This window comes from Barbatula barbatula (assembly GCF_947034865.1).
Source record: "Barbatula barbatula genome assembly, chromosome: 8".
In the NCBI taxonomy this organism is placed as follows: Eukaryota; Metazoa; Chordata; class Actinopteri; order Cypriniformes; family Nemacheilidae; genus Barbatula; species Barbatula barbatula.
The window spans coordinates 24,720,718-24,739,149 of NC_136771.1; the positions used below are offsets into that span (position 1 = coordinate 24,720,718).

The 18,432-nt window shown below is 37.6% G+C and overlaps 4 protein-coding genes across 6 annotated transcripts; 2 read left to right on the top strand and 2 right to left on the bottom strand.

The window, feature by feature from the left end:
• Nucleotides 1-1,756: 1,756 nt before the first annotated feature.
• Nucleotides 1,757-8,138, top strand: LOC306897173 (piggyBac transposable element-derived protein 4-like). 2 transcript variants are annotated; one of them, XM_079461704.1, is made up of 6 exons: nucleotides 1,757-1,813; nucleotides 2,251-2,800; nucleotides 6,961-7,069; nucleotides 7,211-7,280; nucleotides 7,408-7,562; nucleotides 7,709-8,138. In XM_079461704.1, exons 2-6 carry the CDS (start codon nucleotides 2,260-2,262, stop codon nucleotides 7,869-7,871), a joined length of 1,038 nt encoding a protein of 345 aa, XP_079317830.1. In that variant the 5' UTR covers nucleotides 1,757-1,813; nucleotides 2,251-2,259; the 3' UTR covers nucleotides 7,872-8,138. The 2 variants fall into 2 exon arrangements, with proteins under 2 accessions (XP_079317830.1, XP_079317829.1); XM_079461703.1 differs by lacking the exons at nucleotides 6,961-7,069; nucleotides 7,211-7,280; nucleotides 7,408-7,562; nucleotides 7,709-8,138 and adding an exon at nucleotides 4,494-6,354.
• LOC306897202 (uncharacterized protein) lies at nucleotides 7,631-10,658 on the bottom strand. Of its 2 annotated transcripts, XM_079461760.1 has the most exons (5): nucleotides 10,339-10,658; nucleotides 9,900-10,236; nucleotides 9,535-9,779; nucleotides 8,140-8,237; nucleotides 7,631-7,910 (listed from the first exon to the last, which is right to left on the bottom strand). In XM_079461760.1, exons 1-4 carry the CDS (start codon nucleotides 10,495-10,497, stop codon nucleotides 8,202-8,204), a joined length of 777 nt encoding a protein of 258 aa, XP_079317886.1. In that variant the 5' UTR covers nucleotides 10,498-10,658; the 3' UTR covers nucleotides 7,631-7,910; nucleotides 8,140-8,201. The 2 variants fall into 2 exon arrangements, with proteins under 2 accessions (XP_079317886.1, XP_079317885.1); XM_079461759.1 differs by lacking the exons at nucleotides 7,631-7,910; nucleotides 8,140-8,237 and having other exon boundaries at nucleotides 8,359-9,779.
• A 1,178-nt stretch (nucleotides 10,659-11,836) lies between these two features.
• LOC306897197 (uncharacterized protein) lies at nucleotides 11,837-15,643 on the top strand. The gene is made up of 4 exons (XM_079461746.1): nucleotides 11,837-11,858; nucleotides 12,099-12,257; nucleotides 12,360-12,699; nucleotides 12,820-15,643. Exons 2-4 carry the CDS (start codon nucleotides 12,099-12,101, stop codon nucleotides 13,827-13,829), a joined length of 1,509 nt encoding a protein of 502 aa, XP_079317872.1. The 5' UTR covers nucleotides 11,837-11,858; the 3' UTR covers nucleotides 13,830-15,643.
• Nucleotides 14,622-18,330, bottom strand: LOC306897212 (uncharacterized protein). Its single transcript, XM_079461777.1, has 2 exons — nucleotides 17,438-18,330; nucleotides 14,622-17,116 (listed from the first exon to the last, which is right to left on the bottom strand). Exons 1-2 carry the CDS (start codon nucleotides 17,781-17,783, stop codon nucleotides 16,110-16,112), a joined length of 1,353 nt encoding a protein of 450 aa, XP_079317903.1. The 5' UTR covers nucleotides 17,784-18,330; the 3' UTR covers nucleotides 14,622-16,109.
• Between the last annotated feature and the right edge of the window lie 102 nt (nucleotides 18,331-18,432).

Sequence of the window (18,432 nt, forward strand, 5' to 3'; positions counted from 1 at the left end):
AGAGAGCGGTGATGGGTTGTAGTGTGATAGAAGCTCTGTTAGGTAGGTAGATGCTAAACCCTTTAAGGCTTTATAAGTGATTTAAAGAACTTTAAAGTCAATACGATACTTAATGTGTATCCAGTGAAGGGTTGATAACATTGGGGTTATGTGATGGTATTTTCTGAACTAACTGTAGTTTGTTTATTGATGATGCAGGACAAACATTACAGTAGTCAAGTCTTGAGGTCATAAATGCATGAATAAGCTTCTCCGCATCAGCAACACACAGAATATTTCATCATTTAGCAACATTTCTAAGGTGGAAAAAGGCTGTTTTTGTGACATTTGAGATGTGATTTTAAATGACAGGTTTCTGTCTAACATAACGCCTAGATCTTTTACTGTATTTGTTGGAGTAACAGTACATCCTTCAACTTAATCCGAAATATTCGTTTTAAGAAACTTGAAACATGAAAATGTACATTTCACTGCAACTAATGTTAATGAATTTGGCCTTAACTTAGCCTGGCACCCTTTTCCATCCCTAAAAGACATAATTTTCTTCTAAGAAGTTCAAATGGTCTTTGCCTTCAGTTTACAGCCTGTTAATAAATTCGCACGGATGCTTTTTGTTTTAAAACGCGCTGTGATTCCTACCAGTTGAAATAAACCGGTTTCTGTTATTTATTGATGCCATGCGGAGTTAAAAAAGGCAAAGACCGCGAACGAAATCAGCATAACCAAACAAGCTTTGGCTCCGTCTCTTTTAGGATCTTAACAGTTGGCATCGAGGTATCAAGCCCATTTACTTTATTTATTTCCAACATTATAAACAGTTACGTCAGATCTGAGGTTTTTAGCAGCACGTTTGCTCCTCTGTCGGATTGTTGAACAGACTTTACAAAACACATATATGCTTGTTTTTCTTATCCAGGACATTTCAAGCAAGATAAACTTATATCAGAGACTGTCAATATTGCTTCGTTTTGTTTCGTATATGTATGAAACATATATATATAAAACATATGTGTTTTCTTTTTGTATGCCTACCGTGTAAAAAGTTTAAATGCAGTTCTTTTTATTTTCCCTTTTTTCAACATGAAAAAGCCTATATACACGATACATATTTAATGATTATTACATTAAGACATGTTTAGAGATCTTTACTTAAAGAAAATGTTGTTTCATGAGGAATAACGATGCTTCTCCTATAAATAAAAGTAAAATATATGGAAACACAAAAGAAGATATTTTGAAGAATGTTATTAACATGACCCGTTCACTTGCCTTGGTTTTGTGTCCCAAAAAAGTGAATGGAACCCTGTGCTGTTCGGTTACCAACTTTCTTCAACATATCTTCGTTTGTGTTCTGCAGAAAAAATAAAGTCATAAAGGTTTGAAATGACAAGAGGGCGAGTATGAATGTTTTCGGGTGAACTGTCCCTTTAAATGTGGATGTGGAAGAGCTAATGTCTCTCTTCTCTTATTTTGTAACTTCAGTACTGCGTCAGGATTCAAGGTCTGGCCCAACTGTCCCGGAATTGCCTTCTTATGCGTCTGCAAAAGAACATAATGACTTAACGTGTAACTACAGCGCAGACAATTATTCCCTGTAATAGAAATACAAGAAATGAATAATTAACTACAGGCCTGTGGTGGGTATCACAGCGTCACGCATCAATATGCCCATATATGGCAATATTTAATAGCCAATCAGCAGAAGGACGCGTATATGGCAAACAACTATAAAAATATCTGCTGATAGTTTGACTGCAGTGCAGAAATGCAGCCCGGGTGCTGTTGTGATCAAATGGAAATATTTTAAATTAAGGTTCTAATATTGTAATATTTTAAGATTTAAATTACCATATGGAGGTTTGTCATTCTAAGTAGAAACCAAAATACACAATATATTTCGATATATTCACCAGTGTCTCACATATATGTGGATATATTACATTTCCCTATGGGGTCAAACTATTTTGTAGATTTATTGGTACTGTATATCACCATCAACCAGAGAAAACGTTTTTAAATGAATGTGGTAGGAATCTCTTACCAGTTTACTTTCTTGCCTAACTTTTGTTAAGTCTCCAGTCCAGCAGGAGTCGCTCTGCAGCTCTTCAGTCCGCCGATAAACACACTAAAGAAAGAAAGAAAGACAAACATCGAGCGCTGCGTGTTTACATCACTTTGATTTTCTCTCTTTAGTGTTTTCATGAGTGTAAACAGAGTGTTGTGTGTGTTTGTGTTTATGTTTGTGTTTAGGTGTTGACGATGACGTCACAGGCGGATGCGATGTGCTCCAGACACACACAGGACTCAGAACTCAGCCTCATATTAGACTGTTATACCGACACAAATCACACCTTGAATCAGGATGAATCTACTGATCAAACCTCCACAGAGTCTCTGGATTCTGTCTGTAACGCTGGAGAACAGCAGATCCTGAACACCAGACCACTGAACATGTGTTTTAAACCGCTGGAGATCAAAACAGAACCCATGGATAAGGAAGAACACACTGGCGAACATGAAATTCATGGTGGTTTTGTTCCTTCAGTCAAACTGGAGAACGTCGGGAACCTGGAGATAAAAACCGAACCCAATGCAGAGGAACAAACGGAGGAAAACAGCGGGAACATGATGGAGATCAAAACAGAACCCAAATCAGAGGAAGAGCAGACTTGTGAAGACAGCGGGAACATGATGGATATAGAACCCACAGCAGAGGAGCTTTACACTGATGAAGATGAGAATCACGATGATGATGATGATGATGATGGCGACTACGATGGTTATGATTTTACTCCTCCAGGTATGTTTCTTTTCTTGTCTTTTTAAAATATTCATGCTAGTCTCGTTGGGCATGGGGATTTATTTTTAGATTTTATAAGTAGTATCTTAAATTTTGACTTATAATATAAAGATGTATCTCAATAATGACCCTGATAGCACACAAACATCTGGAAGACATATATTTCAGGGCAGTACGTTAGCTTTTATTTGCACAAAGCACCGGTGCTAGAGGTTTAAAGTTTGCTAGCAAAAGTCTGCTATCATCTTTAAAGTCCCCTTGAACAGAAGTTGCGATCGTTTCTACTTCCGAGTTTTGACACATTTCCGAGTGAAATGGAATTTTTAATGAGTAAAATAGACGGAGTTCTGTATTTTCGAAGCTCCACTATACAGTAGTAAATAGAAATACATTGTACCAACTGTTCACCAGTTCCATATTATTTAAAGATTTTGTCCACGACAGGGAAACATTACAAAATCAAATTATTATTAGAAAGTTTTTTTGTCACGTGTCATCTCGTGTGGACACTGCAAAACGAATGCAAAGGCACTGGATGGCAGGGCATTTTTCAATATTATATTATTCTGTTATTATTCGAGTGGCACCATTTCATAACAAGTTTACAAATAGGCTATAGGTTATCCTATTACAAGCCTACATTATCCTTTGTTATTAGTAGAAATATGCTATGCGAATTTGTAAAAAATACAGAAAAACAGGAATTAGGCTCACACAGAGCAAATGAATAACCTGTTAATAAGCAGACTGCCCAGAGCACAATAATATAAAGAACAATAGCTTCATAAGCATTTGAGTGAGTTTATCATCATATTTATATTTAGCACGTTTTTAGGAAACGATCTGTACACCAGGTTTATTTCTAAGCATGTAAATTTAGATCTGTAATATTTCTCTGTTGTATATAATAATTAAACCCTGTTTAATAGCTGTGAAAAGGGAGCTGGGTAGTATTTCATAATAACGGGTTCAACATTATTATGAGATACAAAGTAGGGGTTGCACGGACTTGTCAACATAGTCTAGACGCGGGTCATGTGATTTTGTCACTGTATCTTTAAGAAGAGGTTGTACCAAGAGAGGTAAATATTAAGTGTTTGCGCTGGCATTTTGTCGGAATGTGGCGCTGGATTACGTCACATGTTAATTAACATATCTGTGACGTCATTACATCATTTTTTAACTCTTTCCCCACCATTGACGAGACATCTCGTAGACAACGCGTCCCCGTCAAAGACGAGTTATTATGGCAATTCCTGTTCTAGCTGTAGCATGGTAAGGAAAGCCCTTGTACATGCCCAGAATGAGTTACGGGACTTCCGGGTGCGAAATGCAATGATGATTCACATAAACAGAACTTCAGGAGGATCAGTGAGGTAGATGACTTTCCAGACACTTCTTATCGTGTCGTGGATAGACTGATAAACCGTCGATCAGTGCGAAAAGACGAAGTTCACCTGAGTTTTTATGTGTGGCCACTGAGTTCTTCGGACACCTCGTGGAGAGATTCAAGGCAAAGGTCTCCAACGTGCCAGAGAGAAGAGAGGTAAGACAGACAAGGAAATTGACAAAAAGTGTCTCCTCCTTGTACACATTTGGTGTACATATAGTGTGTATATACATATAGTGATAAATGTTTGTGTATGTGTCTGTTCTGTTTATTGAATTCAATATAAATTATTCATATTTACAGGAAGACAGCAACAAGACAGAGGACAGACACGTGAAGCACATCAACATGGTCCTGCTGATGACCAGACATGGGCCGCTGTGAACCATCATGAACCAGCTGAAGATCCTGAACCTGCTAGTCATGAGTGGCATGAAATGAACTGGCAGCCAAAAAACCTTACCTTCACTGAAAACCCTGGGCCTGTCGGGGATGCGGCTGCTCTTGATTCAATAGAACCTAAAGACTTTATTGAACTGTTCATTTCTGATGTTCTGATTCAAAACATTGTTGATCAGACCAACCTGTATGCAGATCAGTGTATTCGGGTTACGGATGGTATTTCACAACATGCTAGAATTCATGCATGGAAGCCGGTCACAGGTTCAGAAATGAAAACCTTCCTGGGGCTGTTTTTTCTCACAGGTATCATTCATAAGCCCGAACTTGATATGTACTGGTCAACGGATGAAATGTTAGCTACCCCCTACTTCAGCAAGGTCATGTCTCGCAACAGGTTTGAAATCATATGGAGATTTCTTCACTTCAATGATAACACAGCAAGGCCAGCCAATGACACTGACAGGCTGTACAAAGTCCGCCCTGTCTTAGATTACCTTGTGGCCAAATTCCGTGAAATGTATCAGCCTAACACAAACATCTGCATTGATGAAGGTATGCTTCTTTGGCATAGCCGCCTAGCTTTCAGTGTGAACAATCCTAAAAAAAACATCAAATATGGAATAAAATCCTACATCTTGTGCGATTCCGAAACAGGGTACTGTTTCAACATGAAGCCCTATTGTGAAGAAAGTGCTCTCCTGAAAGACACAGTTGTCTCTCTTCTCGATCGCCTAGCAGGTCATGGCTACAGATTATTTATGGATACGTTTTCCAACTCCGTGCCACTGTGTAAGCACCTACTTGATTTGAAAACCCATGTCTGTGGTACAATAAGGAAAAACAGAGGGGAACCACCAGTCATTCGTGATCTCAGAAATGCTGACCTTAGGATTGGGGAAACAGTCATGCGTCACAGTGAAAATGTGATGGTCTTGGCATGGCGAGACAAACAAACAGCCAAAATGGTCACAACATGCCATGAGAACAACATGGAAGAAGTTGAGGTATGGCAGAAAGGCCACAAAGACAAAATTACAAAGCAAAAACCAGCATGCATTATGGAATACAATAATGCAATGAAAGGAGTTGACAAATTGGATCAAAATATTGGGTACTACCCATTTGTACGGAAGTCACAGAAGCAGACAATGAAATGTGTCACGTATCTTTTGCAGATCAGTTTGTTCAATGCTTTTGTGATTTACAAAGCAAAAAACCCACAAGGTAATTGTAAAACTCTCCTCTCTTTCATCCAGAGTGTTGTAAAATCATGGACCAGCCAAGAACAGGCTGGTGGTGTGGAAGAAAGAGATGACCCTCCAACTAAAAACACTCCTAGAGCACCATACAACACTGACCCTAAAAATAGGGTCAATGACCTTTTTGCCGTCCATGCACTTGTTCCTATTGCTTCCACTTCCAAAAAGAAACACCCGACGAGAAGATGCAGGGTTTGTACCCGTAAGGGTTTGCGACGCGAGACCTCGTTCTACTGCAAAGGTTGTTGCGTCCCCTTACATTCTGGGAATTGCTACACAGTTTACCACACAAAGATACAATACACTGCCTAAATTTCATTTACTGGTATTTCTTTTCTATGTATATTTCTTTTCAATGGTTTTACTTATGAAATATTTTTTTGTGGTAAATGCACTTTTTTATAAAAATCTTTTTTTTTTTAAATGTTGGATTTTTGATGAAACCTACTTAAATCTCAGTGGTGATAAAACATGAAGAAAGAATAAAATCTGTTTTTTTAAGCAGAGGCTTGGTTCTTTATTTTGTCATATAATATGTTCAAATACTCATTGCAGACGTTCTCATTTACATCGTCTGACCAAATCAACCACCACAAATGTCTTAAAGAGCGGCAGTTTTAGTTATATTCTAACCATATTGTAACCATGTGCTTACAGACAAACTGTGTTCATGTTTATGTATCCAAACACTAGATAACTGGCAGGTTTTGGAAACACAGTTTTGCCCTGTTTAATTCACGTGTTGGTGGGCGTACGGTGAACTGAATGTGCCGTTTCTCTCTGCCACTCACCGGATAGAATGACGCTGAGAGAGAAAGGACTGATGACTGTTTCCCACTGAATAAAAGCTAAAGTTAATCCAAAAGACGCTTGGTTTGGTGTTATGCTTCTTTTTAATGTGCTAAATCTTGTAAAAGAGTTGATCACTTGGCAAAACTCTCATTTGATGTGTATGCAAACAAAAGTTAATTTACAGGTAAAATCAATATTAAATTTGGTTTACATCAAGACTTTGACATTTCTAGAACATTTAAAAAAGACTGTGATAATACTGATAGTTGCAAAAAAACATTAGTAGCTATAACAGTGCTTTGAAATTTTCGTTTCAGCTGTTATACTACCGTATCAGTTCGAGCCGGAATCTGATCCTGAAAATGCAGATGACCAAGATGATCCATCAACTTTGCCAGCGAGACATGAACAGGACATCAAAGAATGGTAAGGTTTTATTTTATTAATTCGTTAACACATATAAATTTAGGAAACTGTTTTCATATACAATGTTATAAAGATTTGCATTCAGTGTTGAAATGATCATGAATTATAATAAAAACATACTGGTGTTCTCTTACCGTTTAGGTGCAAATGTGAAAACTGTAATAAAATGCCCACTGAAGTTGAAAATGTATGCTGCTTGGAAATACAAAAGGTATTATAAATCATTACTTTGTGTCTATATGTATGAGGAAGTATGTGTGTAATACATACAGTAAATACCACACAAGCTTTTACACTCTTAAATACATTATAAGTAGATATTGCCTTGTCTTCCACAGGTTTTGAGACGAATGAATCAAGTGTCAGATCCTCTAAAATGTGTGACGCATCACCCAGGCTTCCAAACAATCTGTTTAAATCCTTACACCCTCCAGAACATTAATAATATTTACATGGCTGATTTTGGACCTGTGAGGCGTAGAACAGAGACAGAGTAGGTTTTTTGTGTGATCTAATTTCTTGACTTTATAAATCAAAATGAATAACATGAAGATTTTTCTTCAGAATATTTATTTGTTTAAATAAGTCATACTTTTTTCAGTAAAGTCAAAAATGTAATAATATTTACGGTCTTTACAGGCGGTACAGATTTATCGCCCATCAAAGCTTCGTAAGCTGGTGCTGGGGCTTTATAGGTTCAGTGGTCAGAGTCGTTCTCCCGTCGTGCGTTGTGCGTCGGATTCAACAGGAGTTCCCTGATCTGGATGGGCAGTTTGTAGGCTTCCGACCGCCCCTTGACTGAAGCGTGACACGTGCCGACCAACAACTTCATCCTATTAAACTGAGAGGACAGGGGGGCAGGAATGGGAATTTGTTTTAAACACCTTGTTAAAGATGAGCTTTGAGTTCCTCATATAAAAAGTCTGTAAATATAGGGTACATATGGATATTGTAGAAAATATATAACTGTTTCGAGTATGTTGGTTGTGGATCAACAATCACATGCATCACTACATTGTACACAATTGTATTTGTAAGGGCATGACAATAAACAATTTTTTCTAACATACCACCTTGTAGCTTGACCTGAAGTCCTTTGCTGCAACGTGCAACATGCACTAATATAAGAAGGTCAATCTTCATCTCCTCCTCTGTTATCTCTTGTATACTGACAGGTGGATGAACAGAACAAAGAAACATCACTTTGGTTTAAATCCTTGAACATGAAGCTTTGTAATCAGCATGTTGTTTTATATCTGACACTGGACATGAAACACCAAAAACACTCTAGGGTGACGCATCGTATTTAATCACAAGAGAAAAGTAACATCATTTTTATTAACTGATTTACTGTAAACAACAAGTAGCATCATCACTGTAAATAAGCGCAAATGCGCAAAACACAACAACCCAAAATCCCAGCAAACAAACAACCCTGACAGCACACAATCTAGAAGACGTCCATTTGATGTCTGTATTTGCATCTGAAAGAGATATTTTCTGATTGTTTGCTCATCTGCTCTACATCTCTGAGACGTCAGATGTCATATAGACCTCTAGAAGACGTCTGTAAGATGTTTATGATTTGGAATGGATGTAAAACTGCTCTTTCGGAGATCTTCATCGGATCACAAAAACAAAGGAATTTACTACGAGCACATTTATTTCAGGTTATAGACTTTCAGGTTATAAAACAGAAAAAGACGCTAAGATTCCAGTGCAGTTTGTTCTTCAACATGTTTCTTCTGATGAGAATTAAAACTTCCTAAATAAGTGAATCTCTCACTGCAGATGGAGCATTGATAAGGTTTCTCTCCAGTGTGAACTCTCTCATGGGTTTTCAGGACATCTGATCGAGCAAACGTCTTGTCACACTGAGAACATTTATAAGATCTTTCTCCTGTATGAGTTCTCTGGTGTTTTGTAAAAATGTTCTGACGATTAAAACTCTTTCCACAAACACTGCAGTGATAAGGTTTCTCTCCAGTGTGAATTCTCTTATGAAAAATAAAAGAACTTGGATTAGAAAATCTCTTTCCACAGTGAGAGCAGAGGTAAGGTTTCTCTCCAGTGTGAGTTCTCTCATGAGTTATCAGCTGAGATTTCTGACGGAAACTTTTATCACAGTGTGAACACTGATAGAGTTTCTCCTCAGAGTGTGTTCTCTGGTGTGACTTTAAAGATCCTGATTCCCTAAAGGTTTTTCCACATTCACTGCACTGATACGGTCTCTCATTGGTGTGTAAACGCATGTGTTTCGTCAGATGAGGTTTGTGGTTGAATCTCTTGTCACAGTGAGGACACGCGTACGGTTTTTCTCCCGTGTGAATTCTCTTATGAGCAACAAGATTTGCTTTGGTACTGAAATATTTGTCACATTCACTGCAGTGGAAAGACTTTTCTCCAGTGTGTGTCTTCATGTGAACTTTCATATTAGAAGAGGAGAGAAAACTCTTCCCACACACCTCACACTGATGCTTGTCTCTGTGCTGTTGTGAATGAAGCCTCTTCTCTTGTAAGGTAGGAAAGCTGATGTCACATCTCCTGCAGGTGAAGAGTTTCTGTTCTGTGTGTTTTCTCTCATGTGTCTCTAAACGTCTCTGTGAACTGAATGTCTTTCCACAGGTGATGCAGGAAAGAGTTTGTGCTGTCAGTCGCTGTTTTGATGTAGAGGCCGTTTCTCCATCACAACATGAATCACCGCTCTCATCTGAAACAAACACAACAGTGTTAAGAAGAAGCTCCAGCACATCTGACACTACATCAGTGTTGACTGAGGATGAGAAACAAGAGATTGAAATATTGTGATCAGACAACAGATGAAACAAACCTGAAGGAATAAAATCATCATCATCATCATGATTCTCATCTTCTTCATCAGTGTGATCTTCTTCTTCTTCTTCTGTGGTTTGTGTTTTGATGTCCATCAGTTTCCTGCAGTCCATCAGTCTGACAGAACACATGTTCAGTGGTCTGGTGTTCAGGATCTGCTGTTCTCCAGCGTTACAGACAGAATCCAGAGACTCTGTGGAGGTTTGATCAGTAGATTCATCCTGATTCAAGGTGTGATTACTGTCACACACAGTGTCCTGAGCGTCTGTGGGGTTTGTGTCAGTATAACAGAGTAAAGTGAGGCTGAGCTCGGAGTCCTGTGTGTGTCTGGAATTCTGTTCAGAGAGGAAATATATTGACATAAAGCTCTAAAGTGTCACAGTGACATTAAAGTAGAAACATTTAAAAACAGTCAATGATGTTGAATGTGTCCAAACCTCTGTGTTGAGTTCATGTCCTCTTGTCCTCAGCTTTTCCTCCAGTAACTTCACCTCTTTCTTCAGCTGACAGATTTCTGTGATGAAATCATCAATATCCAGCATGGACACATCAGTTCCTACTGATTTACAGCACATCTGTGACGTCATCGTCAACATCTACACACACACAACACTCTGTTTACACTCATGAAAACACTAAAGAGAGAAAATCAAAGTGATGTAAACACGCAGCGCTCGATGTTTGTCTTTCTTTCTTTCTTTAGTGTGTTTATCGGCGGACTGAAGAGCTGCAGAGCGACTCCTGCTGGACTGGAGACTCATCACTTGTGTCATATGACGATCATGTTATATTTCTCAAACATTATTTCATATGTAACTTGATGGTTTTTATATTTGTATAAATAGGGTTACGTCACTCGACTCGATATCGCATCCGTGTGGTCACGTGGTTTATGGAGCTCTGGATAGTTCCAAACAAATCATTTTAGCGGGACAGACAAAAGCAACTATGTTTTCATTAATTTAGCTCAATATATTAGCACTTTGTCTACACTTAAAACACATACTACGTTGACTTTATTCATATAACTCGTTAAATAATTCAGTTATTTCACCAACTACACAGCAAATGGAACTATTGTCCGCTCCATGACACGAGTTACTTCCGCATTCCATTCATCGTTTCTGCGACTTTATTTCTCTTTTTTTTTTGAAATTATCAAGATTTACAAACAAACATGGCTGCATAACATCCGTTTCTTCAAATACAGAAAAGACAAAGCCTGAGGGAGCAGCTCTTAATACAAACAGGAATTATATATGCAGGTTTAGGACAAAAAACCCCGAAAAAAGATGATTTATAAAAGGAAGAATTATATAAATAAAATAAATACAAAATTAAGAAAATGAGGGGATAATTCCGTTATTGTTCAGCTATGAACCTCAGTTGGGAGTATTTTAGGGTCTTTAACTCTCAATGGCTGTGGAGGAAAGTGCACGAGACGACTAAATACACTATTTGTTGTATTTTCACACTTAAGATTGATCTTGACATCATTTCACACCATATAATACAATATTTAAAAAAAGAATAATAAAATGATATAGGGGACAAGTGTGAGTTTATATGGGATTTATTAAAGACGTTATTTGAAGAAGCGTCCACATGTGTTTACTGGTGATTGTGAATCATTGAGTCGCTCTGCAGTTCTTTAGTTTGCTGATAAAAGAAAGAACATAAAGTCATATTTGATTCGTTTTTGGAAAGAGACGCGACAAATTAATATATTATAATTATATGTTATAATCCCGTCGTATGCCAATCTTTGTCTCACACTCCAGTCCGATAGGTGGCGGTTATTCAGCTAAACAGTAAGTTTCCTCCGCCATTAAAAAGAAGAAGAACAACATCGAGCGCTGCGTGTTTACGTCACTTTGATTTTCTCTCTTTAGTGTTTTATTGACAATAGATGAAAAATTCTCTCTCTTTCACACTTTCAGAACAAACGAGAAGAAAAGTAAGAATATCGTGTTTAAATCTGATTTGTGATCAAGTGACCGATGTGTGTAAATGTTGTCTATCAACTGATAATATAACTGCTCAGTGACGACACAACAAATGAAACTAATCTCAAAACAAACATGAGTTTTAATATTGTGGAAGAAAACAAAAGTTACAAACTGTCCAGTTGTGTGTAGATTCAGCCGCTGTCATTTATAATCACAATACAAACATTATTCTGTGTGTGTGTGTGTAGATGTTGACGATGACGTCACAGATGTGCTGTAAATCAGTAGGAACTGATGTGTCCATGCTGGATATTGATGATTTCATCACAGAAATCTGTCAGCTGAAGAAAGAGGTGAAGTTACTGGAGGAAAAGCTGAGGACAAGAGGACATGAACTCAACACAGAGGTTTGGACACATTCAACATCATTGACTGTTTTTAAATGTTTCTACTTTAATGTCACTGTGACACTTTAGAGCTTTATGTCAATATATTTCCTCTCTGAACAGAAATCCAGACACACACAGGACTCCGAGCTCAGCCTCACTTTACTCTGTTATACTGACACAAACCCCACAGACGCTCAGGACACTGTGTGTGACAGTAATCACACCTTGAATCAGGATGAATCTACTGATCAAACCTCCACAGAGTCTCTGGATTCTGTCTGTAACGCTGGAGAACAGCAGATCCTGAACACCAGACCACTGAACATGTGTTCTGTCAGACTGATGGACTGCAGGAAACTGATGGACATCAAAACACAAACCACAGAAGAAGAAGAAGAAGAACATCACACTGATGAAGAAGATGAGAATCATGATGATGATGATGATTTTATTCCTTCAGGTTTGTTTCATCTGTTGTCTGATCACAATACTTCAATCTCTTGTTTCTCATCCTCAGTCAACACTGATGTAGTGTCAGATGTGCTGGAGCTTCTTCTTAACACTGTTGTGTTTGTTTCAGATGAGAGCGGTGATTCATGTTGTGATGGAGAAACGGCCTCTACATCAAAACAGCGACTGACAGCACAAACTCTTTCCTGCATCACCTGTGGAAAGACATTCAGTTCACAGAGACGTTTAGAGACACATGAGAGAAAACACACAGAACAGAAACTCTTCACCTGCAGGAGATGTGACATCAGCTTTCCTACCTTACAAGAGAAGAGACGTCATTCACAAGAGCACAGAGACAAGAAACACTTTCACTGTCAGCAGTGTGGGAGACCTTGTGTCTCCGCTTCTAGTCTGAAAGCCCACATGAAGACACACAGAGATGAAAAGTCTTTCCACTGCAGTGAATGTGACAAATATTTCAGAAACAAAGGAAATCTTGTTGTTCATCAGAGAATTCACACTGGAGAAAAACCGTACGCGTGTCCTCACTGTGACAAGAGATTCAACCACAAACCTCATCTGACGAATCATTTGCGTTTACACACAGATGAGAGACCGTATCAGTGCAGTGAATGTGGAAAAACTTTTAGGCATTTAGATTGTCTAAAGTCACACCAAAAATCTCACTCTGATGAGAAACTCTATCAGTGTTCACACTGTGATAAACGTTTCCGTCAGAAATCTCAGCTGATAACTCATGAGAGAACTCACACTGGAGAGAAACCTTACCTCTGCTCTCACTGTGGAAAGAGATTTTCTCGGCCAAGTTCTTTTATTTTTCATAAGAGAATTCACACTGGAGAGAAACCTTATCACTGCAGTGTTTGTGGAAAGAGTTTTAATCGTCATTACAATTTTACAAAACATCAGAGAATTCATTCTGGTGAAAGACCTTATAAATGTTCTCAGTGTGACAAGACGTTTGCTCGACCAGATGTCCTGAAAACCCATGAGAGAGTTCACACTGGAGAGAAACCTTATCACTGCTCCATCTGCAGTGAGAGATTCACTTATTTAGGAAGTTTTAATTCTCATCAGAAGAAACATGCTGAAGAACAAACTGCACTGGAATCTTAGTGTCTTTTTCTGTTTTTATAAACCGAGTCTATAACCTGAAATAAATGTGCTCGTAGTAAATTCCTTTGTTTTTGTGATCCGATGATGTAGAGCAGATGAGCAAACAATCAGAAAATATCTCTTGCAGATGCAAATACAGACATCAAATGGACGTCTTCTAGATTGTGTGCTGTCAGGGTTGTTTGTTTGCTGGGATTTTGGGTTGTTGTGTTTTGCGCATTTGCGCTTATCTCTCTGTCACTTTTATTATTACTCCTGATATTTTATTCATGATTATAAATGTATAAAAAATAATACATTAGAATCCTTTTGCTTCATATTCTTGTATACTAACTTACCCAAGCACAGGGAAGTCTTTATGACGTAGAAATGGAAAACATGCTGTGTAAAAACGTCTTAAAGAAATCTTCTATAGGGTCTATATGACAGCAGACATATCTGAGACGTATTGCAGATGAGCAAACTATGGCTTACAGATGTAAATGCAGACTTCAAATAGACGTCTGTCGATGTTTGTTATGCATGTATGTTTTTGCATTAGTAAATCATCACATTGTTTATCTTAGCAGCATGAGTAAACATTTATTTAAACTTGAAATTAGGGGGTGGGTGGAATGACCAAAAATATTTTTTGTTTTATCTCACGGTAACGATCTCCAATTTTTATTCTATATCTTATACCAAATTTTCTTGGATTTATTTAATTTATTTATTACAATTCATTTGAATGCTCACCACAGGTAAAATGAAGGCAAGTTATGAGATTGTACTAAACATATCAAATTAATTCCTGATAATCAAATGTATTGTTTATTTATATTTATCTTCTGGCAATATCATATGTATACAGTCGGAAGAAATATAACAAGTATAACAATGAAGTTTGAATATATGCAGAAACAATGAGAGTACAGTATATGACTGATGGTCATGGGGTCTGTACTGTAGGTTCTCTCTATCTCTACTGCATCTACTGCACTGTAACCTTATTAACTGCATTAACTCATCCACTGCACTGTAACTTCAACAACTGCATTATCTCAACTTTAATAGCTAATGTCTATAATTTATGCACACTTAAGTCACTTGCACTATTGTTTATTATCTGTTCACAGCCACCTGTACATTAATGTTCATAGTAAATAGTCATCTGTATATATTGTTCATAGTACATACCTACTGTCATATTTTCATAGAACATACCTACTGTAAAATATTTTCATAGTCCACGCCCACTGTATAATATTTTATCAATATTGTATTCTGTATTTATTCTAACTGCATATCCTGCACTTCTGGTTAGACCTAAACTATATTTCGTTACACTGTACTTGTATATGTGTAATGACAATAAAGTTGAATCTAATCTATTAGATGCGCACTTTCAGTGTGTTGTGTCTTTAGGTTTTCCACTTCTCCTGATAAACCTCCATATGCGTTTACCTGCATTCCCTGATTTGGTCTGCTGTCCGATGTTCTTTAGACATCGAGATGTTTGTAAGATCTTTGATTTACAATGGATGTACAACAGCTCTTTCTAAGATGTTTTCCAGGTCTTTAGCAGACATCTTACAGACGTATCTTTGCTAGCTGAGTTTGATCTGTCATATAAAATATTCCTATTTCTGCCAGAATCCGCTGTTTCATATGCAGTACATACTCGACAAACATGTTCTACCATTCCATTTATTGAATAAAAATCACACCTGTATTATGTTTAACTGGGACTTTGTCTCAGCCCAGAAAGGCTTCTGCCCTATGAATGTTTTAAATTATTGCTTTTTAAAAGAAATTAAAAAGATTCTTTAGATTCTTCATTGACACATACAATGTTTCATTGCCATTGCATCATAAAAGTCATTCATTTCAAAGTCAAATGTTTTCACTGTACTTGTGGTACCCTGTGGTCACCAGGATTTACAACACACCTGAAACCCTTTTTAAGAGATTACTTTGTCAAAGAAATATATACAATTCCTGTTTTACAGATTTGCCATATCTATATAATAACTAATGTCCATTAAAAGTCTTGTAACACTGGATAGGTCAGAGTGTTGAATAAACTGCTTTTGTTTAGAAAACTCTGTATCAGTAAGGGTGACTAATGATTTTAAATATGGAACGTTGTTCCAAGGTTGACTAAATTGATTAATTTGCGTTCATAAAAGATACAAATAAAGACCTGCAGTTGAAGACTCTCACTGACCAATTCAAACCAATTAAAAGAAAATGATTTCAGATAATATACAGTGTTAATGAAACCCCTTAAAACACAAGACACTATGATGATTCCAGTGCAGTTTGTTCTTCAGCATGTTTCTTCTGATGAGTCTGAAGACTTCCTAAATAAGTGAATCTCTCACTGCAGATGGAGCAGTGATAAGGTTTCTCTCCAGTGTGAATTCTCTGATGGGTTTTTAAGCCACTCGACTGATTGAACGTCTTGTCACACTGAGAACATTTGTAAAGTCTTTCTCCTGTATGAATTCTCTTGTGCCTCGAGTAGGTACCGTGTGTAGTGAAACTCTTCCCACAAACACTGCAGTGATAAGGTTTTTCTCCAGTGTGAATTCTCTTATGAATGCTGAAAGTACTTGATTTAGAAAAGCACTTTCCACAGTGAGAGCAGAGGTAAGGTTTCTCTCCAGTGTGAGTTCTCTCATGACGTATCAACAGAGATTTCTGATGGAAACTTTTATCACAGTGTGAACACTTATAGAGTTTCTCCTCAGAGTGTTTCTGTTGGTGTGTCTCCAGACCGTTTAACTGCTTGAAGGTTTTTCCACATTCACTGCACTGATACGGTCTCTCATCGGTGTGTACACGCATGTGTCTGTTTAGATGAGTTTTACGGCCGAATCTCTTGTCACAGTGAGGACACTTGTGTGGTTTTTCTCCCGTGTGAATTCTCTGATGAGCAACAAAACATGCTTTGGTGCTGAAATATTTGTCACATTCACTGCAGTGGAAAGGTTTTTCTCCAGTGTGTGACTTCATGTGAGTTTTCAGACTAGAAGAAGATCTAAAACTCTTCCCACACATCTCACACTGATGCTTCTCTATGTGAATGTTTAAATGACGTTTCTTCTCTTGTAAGGTAGGAAAGCTGATGTCACATCTCCTGCAGGTGAAGAGTTTCTGTTCTGTGTGTTTTCTCTCATGTGTCTCTAAACGTCTCTGTGAACTGAATGTCTTTCCACAGGTGATGCAGGAAAGAGTTTGTGCTGTCAGTCGCTGTTTTGATGTAGAGGCCGTTTCTCCATCACAACATGAATCACCGCTCTCATCTGAAACAAACACAAGAATTATGAGTTTTACGGTATTTACACAAACTGTAAACAAAGAAAACAACACCATGAAATTTAATTCACTGCACCAAAGCACTGTTAGTTTCTCCAGATAAACTATTTAAAGTCCCTGTGAACTGGGTGAAGTTGCGATTGTTTTTACTTTCCTATTTAACTCAATTAAAAGGGCACACTATTTATAAAGCATAAACAAGTTTGTTTTCTGAGTGGTGTAAAACCCCCCTAACCTAAATTCATGACTGTGAAATATTGCGCAATAAATACATCTGAATGCATTTATACAGCTGAAATACAACTTACCCGAAGGAATAACATCATCATCATCACTCTCTTCTTCATCTGCTGTGGGTTCTTTTTTTATCTCCAGTTTGACTGAAGGAGTAAAATCATGATGATTCTCTTCTTCTTCATCAGTCCTATCTTCTTCTGCTTTGGGTTCTGTTTTTATCTTCAGGTTCTCACCGTTCTCCAGTTTGACTGAAGGAATAAAATCATCTTCATCCGTCTGATCTTCTTCTGCTGTGGGTTCTGTTTTTATCTCCAGTTTGACTGAAGGAACAAAATCCTCATGATTCTCTTCTTCATCAGTCTGTTCTTCCTTCACTATGAGTTCAGTTTTGATCTCCATCAGTTTCCTGCAGTCCATCGGTTTCCCTTTACACACACAACACTCTGTTTACACTCATGAAAACACTAAAGAGAGAAAATCAAAGTGATGTAAACACGCAGCGCTCGATGTTTGTCTTTCTTTCTTTCTTTAGTGTGTTTATCGGCGGACTGAAGAGCTGCAGAGCGACTCCTGCTGGACTGGAGGCTCAATACACACTAAGTCTGCTCAGGCTACATAGTTGAACCGTTCACGGCGAGTCTGTGTTTATGTGGTTGCCAATCCAAAATAATAGAGTTGTTACATGAACATGGATGATTTTGGTTACATGTGGAATAAAGTATTTTTATCGACTGCAAATCTTCAGTTTCCTCCAAACTCCATTTTGCGATTCATTGCTGTATCAAGTCTATTAACCTTACCGTGTTTCTATCTGAGGTCAGTAGTTTTGTCAAAGACGCTTTGTGTCGTTTTTAATTAAAATCTGATAATACTAGTTAATTTTAAATGTAGTAATTTATTAGTATGGGTCTATATAGGCTAATATACGTTTCCATGTAATCTAAATTAGTAAAATAATCCCTTCAATGGCGTTTACAGAAGCCAATAAGGAACATAACACGTATGTCTAACTAGACTATATAATTTACATGAAGAAATAACTACAAAGTCAGGGGAAACATTACAG

What these genes read in the sequence shown, in the direction of transcription:
- LOC306897173 (XM_079461703.1), top strand. Translation starts at nt 2,260, where the DNA reads ATGACGTCACAGGCGGATGCGATGTGCTCCAGACACACACAGGACTCA. An exon ending in TTATGATTTTACTCCTCCAG is followed by an intron (nt 2,801 to 4,493) that starts GTATGTTTCTTT and finishes TCATATTTACAG; the next exon opens with GAAGACAGCAACAAGACAGA.
- LOC306897197 (XM_079461746.1), top strand. Translation starts at nt 12,099, where the DNA reads ATGTTGACGATGACGTCACAGATGTGCTGTAAATCAGTAGGAACTGAT. An exon ending in GACATGAACTCAACACAGAG is followed by an intron (nt 12,258 to 12,359) that starts GTTTGGACACAT and finishes CTCTCTGAACAG; the next exon opens with AAATCCAGACACACACAGGA. An exon ending in TGATGATTTTATTCCTTCAG is followed by an intron (nt 12,700 to 12,819) that starts GTTTGTTTCATC and finishes TGTTTGTTTCAG; the next exon opens with ATGAGAGCGGTGATTCATGT.
- LOC306897212 (XM_079461777.1), bottom strand. Translation starts at nt 17,783, where the DNA reads ATGGACTGCAGGAAACTGATGGAGATCAAAACTGAACTCATAGTGAAG. An exon ending in TGATGATGTTATTCCTTCGG is followed by an intron (nt 17,117 to 17,437) that starts GTAAGTTGTATT and finishes TGTTTGTTTCAG; the next exon opens with ATGAGAGCGGTGATTCATGT.
- LOC306897202 (XM_079461759.1), bottom strand. Translation starts at nt 10,497, where the DNA reads ATGTTGACGATGACGTCACAGATGTGCTGTAAATCAGTAGGAACTGAT. An exon ending in GACATGAACTCAACACAGAG is followed by an intron (nt 10,237 to 10,338) that starts GTTTGGACACAT and finishes CTCTCTGAACAG; the next exon opens with AATTCCAGACACACACAGGA. An exon ending in TGATGATTTTATTCCTTCAG is followed by an intron (nt 9,780 to 9,899) that starts GTTTGTTTCATC and finishes TGTTTGTTTCAG; the next exon opens with ATGAGAGCGGTGATTCATGT.